Below are 9381 nucleotides of genomic sequence, written 5' to 3'. Positions count from 1 at the left end.
CCAGGGATCTGTTTTACACATGGTTGAATTGGGGGTGTTTTGCATTAGGTTTCTTTCTTTAACACTGATCATCATCATTTTCTGGGCTCTAACCTTTATTTTAAGAAAGTGTTAGTCGCCCAGTCGTGTCCGACTCTTTGCGACCCTATGGACTGTAGCCCACAGGCTCCTCTGTCCATAGGATTCTCCAAGCAAGAATACTGGAGTGAGTTGCCATTCCCTTCTCCAGCAGATCTGTCTGACCCAGGGATCAAACCCCAGTCTCCTGCATTGCTTCCAGATTCTTTACCATCTGAGCCACCAGGGAAGCCAATTTATTTTAAATGGTCACTTATATTGTCTTAGGCTTGGCAGTGATTTACATAAACATCGCCCATTTAAAAAAAAATTAGATTTCTTCTTTGTATGCAAAGCTAGGCTATTTTCATTTTTTTCCTGGGATAGGAAAAGAAGAGAAAATTAAGGAACTACTGCCTTTGATGTGTCAGTGTTTTAACTGATCTCATTGAGACCCTTTATCATAACTTTGGGGTCGATATTATTTAATTCTATTTTACAGAAGAGGAAACAGGCAGGCCAGGGTTAAGTCACACCCAAGGTCACACAGCATCACCCAAGGTCATACAGCAATTTTATTGGCAGCATTGGGACTGGAGCCAAGTTTCCTGACTCGAGCTACCTTATTTATATTACAGTCTTCAGACTTAATGGCCTTTGCAGATGGCCTTGCTGCTGTCTCCTCTGTCCTCTTCCTTCCAGTACAGACAGGCACTTCACAGCCGCTCGTGTTCCAAGTGGCACAGAGTGAGCTGTCCTTACCTATATCTCACCTTGCAATGCCGTGTCCTAATGTCACCCCAGAACCCCCTACACAGGGGGCCCTTCCTGTGGGAAGACGGGGAAGGCCTCGTGACAGGGCCTCTCCCCCCTCCAGACCTCTCTGCCACCTCCCTTTTCGTGGCGGGTTGTAGCAGCCTTGAGGGCATATTGGGTCGGGCTCCTAGCGAACAGAAGGTGGACCAAATGTTCCAGGACTCACCTGGGAATGAAGCCAGTCCAGGTGGGGACTGACCCTGAAACAACTTGGGGCCCTGGTGGCCCTCTTCCTCAAGGAGGCTCAGTGGGCCACCCTCAGTCCAGCCCTGTCCTTTGGGCCTTTGTTTCTCCCAGCATCCTGTGGTCTGCCTGCTCTAGTCCTACTCACTGGCCCAGATCTCATAACCTCAGAGCTGGAAGTGACGTCAGAATGTACATATCCAACTCTGCCTTTCTCTTTTGTCTTATCAAATACATTTTTTAGGCTTTTTTTTTTTAGGGGGGGGGCGCTGTATTCTGTGGCTTGTGGGATCTTAGATCCCCAACAAAGACTGAAGCCAAGCCCTAGGCAGTGAAGGTGATAAGTCTCTTCTTTTTTTTTCCTTTTAGACTTTTAATTTTGAAATGATTTGAGGTTTCCAGTTGAGTCACAGAGATACTACAGAAAGTTCCCAGTTAGCCTTCATCTAGCTTCCTCTCATGGTAACATCTTAAATAACCATGGTGGTGGTGGTACTAAATTGCTTCAGTCGTGTCCACCTCTTTGCAACCCTATGAATGGTAGCCTGCCAGGCTCCTCTCTCTAGGCATAATACTGGAGTGGGTTGCCATGTCCTCCTCCAGGGATTCTTCCCAACCCAGGGATCGAACCCTTGTCTCTTAACATCTCCTACATTGGCAGGTGGGTTCTTTACCACTAGCACCACCTGGGAAGCCCATGTACCCAGGGTACAGTGATCAAAATATAAGAAATTGATACTGATACAACTCTATTAACTAAGCAACAGACTTTATTGGGCTTTCACCAATTTTCTGTTTGAGGATCCACCCATCTTCCTTACAGGTGGCCTGGAGGGTAGATGTGGCTCCCTCAAGGTCACTCAGGAAGCTAGTGGCAAGGCACAGGTTGAAGTTGGGCCTCCTCGTCCCAGTGCCTTTGCCTGCTGCCCTCCTCACTCTTCCTGCTTTGTCCAGGGCCAGGGCTGCTGCTCCTTAAAAGAACTAACTTTACAGACACCCTTACCCCACCTTGCTTTCCCCGCCCAACTCTGAGGTTGCCTACACTGTCTTTCTGCACACGTGCTCACATGCACATGCGTGTCCACAGGCCCTGAAATGGCTGGCCCAAGCCTGGCTCCTGTGGGCACTGGAAGCACTGCACCGCAGGGCCAACCAGTTCAGCCACTTCTGTCCACTGGGCTGCATGCAGCCACCCACACAAGCCAGTGCTCTAGCCTCTGTGGGAATGGAGGACGCAGAGCACACTTGATGGAGCCCTACCTTGGTTTCAGGTTCTAGAGGCTTCTATCTCAGCCCCTCTCCCTCCCTCAGCTTTTCCAGCTCTGCCTTGGGGCCTCTCCTATCTCCATCTGGTGTGTGCCCTCTGACACCTGGAGACAGTCACTTTCTGTTGTCCTTCTCAGCATCTCTGAAGGCCTGGTAAAGAACCCTCCTGCCAATGCAGGAGACATAAGAGAGGCGGGTTCTATCCCTGGGTCAGGAAAATACCCTGCTGGAGGACATGGCAACACACTCCAGTATTCTTATCTGGAGAATCTCATGGACAGAGGAGCCTGGCGGGTTACAGTCCATGGAGTCGCAAAAAGAGTCGGACATGACTGACATGGCTTAGCATGGCACAGCACAACCCCCTCTAGGACCTTCCACCCATGGGGCCCTTCACTGTTTATAGCTGGTTTTCAAGTTTCTCTCATGTGCTTCCCATCACAGGGGTGATTAGGTCCACTCAACTGGCGAGGAACGCTTTGCCCAGTGATAATGGGGAGAGTGGAGCCGCGGTTTGCCACAGCCTTTGCTCTTCCAGGCAGTTAGGCTGTCTGGTGTTTATCTTAGGCCGCCTCTGAGGCTTTCAGAGCCCTGCCCAGACATGATCTCACTCTCTCTCAAATCATCCCTGGGAGGCAGAAGGGAGTCTGGGATGAATGCTGTCCCCATTTCACAGACGTGAAAATAAAGGTCTAAACACACACACACATACATGCATGTGTGCCCGGCAAATATGTGGAAAAGTTGCTTTGCAGTCCTGGGAGCCTGATTTCAGCCCTGTGAATTCAGTTGTTTGGAACGTTCGAGGTCTTGGATGGGGTGGGGGTGGCAGCGTTCACAAGTGCCTCACAAGATTGCAGCTCCCCCAGGGATAACCCATAGCTTAATCCAGTGCCCTGCCTCCAGGGACCTTGCAGTCAGTTTAGTATTTGAGAAGGGCCTAAGGAGGCTTATCTGGTGTGGCTGGAATTCCCTAGACTAAGGTCTAGTTCATGGTGGCCCTGTAGGCACATTTCATAAAAGTGAGCCTTTGTTTGGTAGCCACAAATGCTGTGGCCAGGAGAGCTCAGCCTGGAGCGTTGCTGGGTTGCTTAGTGGTGGTGACCCACACTGGACAGTCCACAGAGTTCCTCTCATGATGGCTCACCTTCCCGGCAGTCCTGGGAAGGAAGAGCTGTTAGCAGCTTATTGTAGAAAACAACAGAGACATCACTTTGCCAACAAAGGTCCATACAGTCAAATCTATGGTTTTTCCAGTAGTCCTGTATGGATGTGAGAGTTAGACCATAAAAAAAGCTGAATGCCAAAGAACTGATGCTTTCAAATTGTGGTATTGGAGGACTTCTGAAAAGCCCTTGGACAGCAAGGAGATCAAACCAGTCAATCCTAAAGGAAATCAACACTGAACATTTATTGGAAGGACTGATGCTGAAGCTGAAACTCCAATACTTTGGCCACCTGATGTGAAGAGACAACTCACTGGAAAAGACCCTGATTCTAGGAAAGATTGAGGGCAGGAGGAGGAGACGACAGGATGAGATGGTTGGATGGCATCACCAACTCAACGGACATGAGTTTGAGCAAACTCTGGGAGATGGTAAAGGACAGGGAAGCCTGGCGTGCTGTAGTCCGTGTCTCACAAAGAGTCGAACATGACTTAGCAACTGAATGACAACAAGAAAGATAAGGAAACAGGCCCACAAAACGGACCCACAAACAAGTCCCTGGCACTATTAGGGCACAGAATCAACCAGGGAGCAATGGCTGGGCATCCAACTCCAAGTCCAATGCTTAGCTCCACCAAGCTACTGTCTCCACAAAAAGAGACATAACCAAAGCCAGGAGGAGGGAAAAAGGAGCCCTCACTGGGACTGAGGAGCTCAGACTTGTCTGGTTTCAGCTTTTGCCTTCCTGTCCTGAGAAGAGGTTAAAGGAGGAAAGGTCAGGCTGGGGGAGAAGGAGCTCCTGAAATCAACCCACACCCTACTCTCAACAGCCCAGAACCCCACCAACGTGGTGGTGGCGGGGGTAGGGGGCGGTAACAACAAAGTTGAAGGAGCAGTACCCATCCCCTGAAGGGGAGAGGGACCTGACTCTGCTTAGGACATGCAGCGGACTGGGGACCGAGACAAGGTTGATGACGGCTAGGCGCACTGATCTCTGCCCCAAGTTCTGCCTCTATGGCCAGGCACACCTTGACCATCCCAGCTCTGCAACCTCCCTCCTCTGAGCGCCTGCAGCATCTCATGCCCGAACCAGTTTTTTGAACCAGTCTTGTAACTCGCCTTATAAGTCAGCTGGCTTTCCATTATTTGTCTACGTCCACCTTTCCAACTAGATCAGAATCTCCTCCAAGGCAGGAGCTCTTGTCCTCCCTGCCACGTGACAGCCAGTACTTTCTCAGTAGAGAAATAAGGTTATTTGGGAAGTGTCATTTAGGGCAATGCCGTGGTTTGTTTACAAGTGCTGGACACTGGGTCCACGCCGCGGGCCCGGTGACGTCTTCGGGTTTGTGATGTCACCGTCGCTGGCTGCTGCGCCACTCCGCAGCCTGCGGGCAGGTGACGTCACCGTCGGAACCCGTGCAGACAACTGCGCGCTGGAGGAATTAGCTATGCGGGCGGCCTGAGATGCCGGGAAAGGGGAGGAACCGATGCAACGGCAGACGCGGTGGGGCGTCCGCACCGCCAGGGCTGGGCGCCTAGCCCCCTTATGGACTGGCTCCGCCCCCACCGTGACCTTTGCGCGCCAGCCAATCCGAGCCGGCCGCTGTGACGCGCAGCCTATCAGCGTCCACAACACGCCGGGCTCTTCCGTGTTCGCGAGTGCACCCGACCCGAGTCCTCAGGGGGAGGGGGCGAGGCCGACGGGCCCCACTGTCACCCACGTACATCCCACCCGGCCCGGCAGATCTGCGGTTCCCGGCCCGCCGCTTCTCGGAAGACCTTATGGCTTCGGAAGGCCTGAGAGGGGCGCTGACGGCCGTGCTGGGGGGCCGGGGGCTGCTCGTGCAGAACTATGATTCGGGGCCGGCTGGGGAGCCGCCGGCGCCGGTGCGGCTGCGGAGGAATGTCTGCTACGTGGTGCTGGCCGTGTTTCTCAACGAGCAGGTGAGCGTCCGCCCGTCGGGCCCACCGCCCAGGTCTCGGGCTCGCAGCCAGCCCCGGTAGGGAACAGAGGACGTACCGGCAACAGCCACAGCCTCCTGGTGTGTGGCTCTTCCCAGTTTTGCAAAGCACTTTCACACTTAACATCTGAGTCTTGCGCAGCGCAGCCCTGCGATCCTCCCAACGTACATGGGAGGAAACTGAGGTTCACGAACCTGTTTAACCCCACCAGGCCTCAGTTTCTTGAGGGGAGGCTGTCTTACTCTTCTTCCATTCTCCCCGGAAGCTAGCGCGGTGCCCGCCACAGAGTGGGCTTAAAAACCAGTCCAGTGCTTCAGAGGCCTCCCCTGGGCCCCATGGGCAGTAAGTGCACAACTTTTGCTTACACCCAGGCCTCTGACCCCCTGTTTGTTGCTCTGATTGGTGTTGATCCCTGTACATGGTGCGGTAACATCAGCTAGAAGGGGTCAGAGCCATAGGTAGGAGTTGTTTGGGGTGTGTTTCAAAGCCTAGACAGGCCACAAGGAGTTTATAAACCATGAGGGGAGGTGAGAGATATATTGTGACTTGTGCAGACGCGAATCAGTGTAACCCTCCCTGGAGGCCTAATCTCCAGCCCCTGAAGCAGCTCCCAGGATTCTTAACCCTTTTCTAAAATGGAAACTTGAATGCAGAGAAAGATGAACTGCAGAGACCGCTGCAGTCCCCAAACCCAGGGCCAGTCCCCTGGAGAATTCAGCAATTTTAGGGTGGCCCCTGGGATGTGGGTATTGAGCAATTATATCTGAGATTGGAGCTGAACCCAGAGCAAGTGAAGGCTGCTGGCTCTGCTGCCCGCCTGGAGCTCCCATCCCAGCTATGGTGGGCGAGGACCCTTTCTCTCCTCCTCAGGATGAGGTGCTACTGGTCCAGGAGGCCAAGAAGGAGTGCCGTGGGTCGTGGTACCTTCCTGCGGGGCGGATGGAGCCTGGGGAGACCATTGTGGAGGCGCTGCAGCGGGAGGTGAAGGAGGAGGCTGGGCTGCAGTGTGAGCCTCTGACGTTGCTGTCTGTGGAGGAGCGGGGCCCCTCCTGGATCCGCTTCGCATTCCTCACCCGCCCCACAGGTATGGCCCAGCAGGTGGCAGCGTGGGCTGAGGGCAGTAGACACCGGTCCCCCGGCTTGTACTCAGGTGAGATGAGCCCCTTGTCTGGCTAGTATAACCCTGGCATCTCCAGATTCCAGACTGAACACTTGATCCTGGGCCTCCCCGCTGGGTCACAGCTGGAACCCTGGGTAGCCCTTTATTCTACCAGGCCCAGCACTTCATTCAACATAGACCTTTTCTCGCTCCCTGTCCCCTGGAGAAGGAAATGGCAACCCACTCCAGTATTCTTGTTTGGGAAATCCCATGGACAGAGGAGCCTGGTGGGCTACAGTCTGTGGAGTTGCAGAGTTGGACACAACTGAGCACATCCCCTGCATCTCCCCCAGGTGGAATTCTCAAGACTTCCAAGGAAGCAGATGCAGAGTCCCTACAGGCTGGCTGGTACCCACGAACCTCACTGCCTACCCCACTGCGGGCCCAGGACATTCTTCATCTGGTCGACCTCGCTGCCCAGTATCGCCAGCGAGCCAGGCACCCTCTCCTCCTTCCCCAAGAGCTTCCCTGCAGTCTGGTCTGCCAGCGGCTCGTGGCCACTTTCACCAACGTCCAGACAGTGTGGGTGTTGGTGGGCACAGTGGGGACGCCTCACTTGCCTGTCACAGCCTGTGGCTTCACTCCCATGGAGCAGAGGGGCGGCATCAAGATGGCCGTCCTGCGGCTGCTACAGGAGTGTCTGAGCCTGCACCACTTGGCAGTAGAGACCCAGGGGTTGCTTGGACTGCAACATCTGGGCAAAGACCTAACGGATGGTATCTGCATGAATGTGCTGGTCACCGTGGCTTTTCGGAATCCAGGCCTCCAAAATGAGCCCCCAAAGGTTCGGGGTGAGAACTTTTTTTGGTGGAAGGTGGTGGAGGAAGACCTGCAAAACCAGCTTTTACAGAGGCTTCGGGACTCGTCTGTCGTCCCAATCAACAGATAGGAGGAGGCCGTCAGTGGGCTGGAGTGGGGAATTCCTGCTTCCGGAGGAAGTTTTTGCTTTGGAGCGGGGCAGGGGCGTGGCAGTCAGAGATCTTGCATGGGGACCTGGGCAGTTCTCCTGGTTCCCAGGGGAACTGCCCTCTCTTGTCACCACGGAGCAGGTCCCTGCACAGCACCCAAAGGGACAGTGCCTTCAACTGAACAAGGAGTCCAGAGCTTGGGGACCCAGTTGCCCTGAAGTTCTGATGAGGGCAGGACTCCCTAAGGGGACGTGAGGACCTTCGGGACCTGAGGTGGCATCTCCTCATTTTCTGTGCCTTTGCCAGATGCTAGGCACTTAGAACATGGAATGGATGTGGGGGAGGTCATTCCAAGGGAGTGGGTCCCTGGCTGAGTAAATAGGTGTTACTAACTTTGCATTCCCACCTATGTTTCTGTGGGTCAGACTTGAGCTGGAAGGGGGAGCTGCTATCAAGAGAAGCTCCTCCGCTCATCCCATGTAAACCACACAGGCCTTCCCAGACACCAGGTGACCGGCTGGCAGACTTCCTTTGTCCACCACAGCTTGGCTCAGGCCTGCCAGGTGGGATGTGGGCACATCCCCTCCAGAGTCTGAGCAGTGAGACGCCCAGAAACTTCAGGTGGGCGAGGAGCTGTGAGAGCTGCCCGTCTCTTTTCTCCTTGAGCTTCTCTGAGGGATCAGAGTCACTCCGCCCCCAGGCTCATTCCTGCCTCTGCCCTGGTACAACTCCAGCCCAAAGCCAGACCAAAACCCTCTCTTCATTCCCCTTAGCTCAGCTGAATCATGGTAGGAATTTTTTTTTTTTTTTAAAGAACTTTACTGAAGTTTAAGGGAAAACCAAAGGAAATGAAGGAATATGTACTGACTGCTATACACGCATCACTGGATGTACAGTTTTGGTTCTGAGCAGGGAAAATACTTGGCTGGGTTTCCCTTCTGAAGTAACTCCACTCTGACGCCCAAGGACCAAGACAACCTCAGAAGCCCCCTGCCCTGCCTCACTGGGCTGCCATCTTGTTTTTCTGACCTCTAGAGCTGTGCTAGGAACCCTTGTTCCCTCCAAAGACTGTCTTCCAAATGAAGGAATCAAACCCTTTTATCCTGGATCCCTTCTCTTAGTGTCTGAGGGACCCACCGGTCTGTAAGCACACTGGACAGTGACTTTTACTTCCATTATTTAGCCTATTATTAATAGTAGTTTTCAACCCTTCCCTGGTGGCTCAGACAGTAAAGAATCCACTTGCAATGCAGGAAACCTGGATTCGATCCCTGGGTCGGGAAGATCTCTTAGAGAAGGGAATGGCAATCCACTCCAGTATTCTTGCCTGGAGAATCCCATGGACAGAGGAGCCTGACGGGGTACAGTCCATGGGGTCAGAAAGAGTCAGACACGACTGAGCACCTAACTCTTGCACTTTCAACCCCAGGTGCCCACTAGAATCACCTGGAGAGCCTTAAAAGAACAACTATGGGTGCGCCCTCAGAGATCTGATTAACTGATAAGAGGGTGGGACCGGGGCATCGGTATTTTTAAAAGCAGCCCAAGTGACTGGAACATGCCAGGAGGTGAAAGCCACTGATCAGCCCTCCCTCTTGCCTTGCCTTGAGGACTCTTGGTGACCCTCCTCCCCAGAGGATCTCCACGCACTCAGGGACTAGATTCTTTTAAATTTGAGGCCCAGGACTTCCCTGGTGTCCACACCCAATGCAGGGGGCACGGGTTTCATCCCTGGTCAGGGAACTAAATCCCACACACTGCACAGTGCTGCAAAAAATAAAAATCAGGCCCACTGTTCACCACTAAAGCAGTCATACCTTTCACGACACAAACCCTGCAAAGAAGACTTGTGCACAGATGCCCC

General features: G+C 53.5%; 1 protein-coding gene across 2 annotated transcripts; it reads left to right on the top strand.

Moving 5' to 3' along the window:
* The first annotated feature begins 4972 nt into the window (after nucleotides 1–4972).
* NUDT18 (nudix hydrolase 18) lies at nucleotides 4973–8616 on the top strand. 2 transcript variants are annotated; one of them, XM_027549830.1, is made up of 3 exons: nucleotides 4973–5432; nucleotides 6321–6600; nucleotides 6903–8616. In XM_027549830.1, the coding sequence occupies exons 1-3, from the start codon at nucleotides 5271–5273 to the stop codon at nucleotides 7496–7498; spliced, it is 1038 nt and encodes a 345-aa protein (XP_027405631.1). In that variant the 5' UTR covers nucleotides 4973–5270; the 3' UTR covers nucleotides 7499–8616. The 2 variants fall into 2 exon arrangements, with proteins under 2 accessions (XP_027405631.1, XP_027405632.1); XM_027549831.1 differs by having other exon boundaries at nucleotides 5040–5432; nucleotides 6321–6534.
* Nucleotides 8617–9381: the final 765 nt, after the last annotated feature.

Source organism: Bos indicus x Bos taurus, chromosome 8 (assembly GCF_003369695.1).
Source record: "Bos indicus x Bos taurus breed Angus x Brahman F1 hybrid chromosome 8, Bos_hybrid_MaternalHap_v2.0, whole genome shotgun sequence".
NCBI classification, from domain to species: Eukaryota; Metazoa; Chordata; class Mammalia; order Artiodactyla; family Bovidae; genus Bos; species Bos indicus x Bos taurus.
Note: the sequence above shows the minus strand (reverse complement) of the source record. Positions and strands in the feature narration are given on the sequence as shown.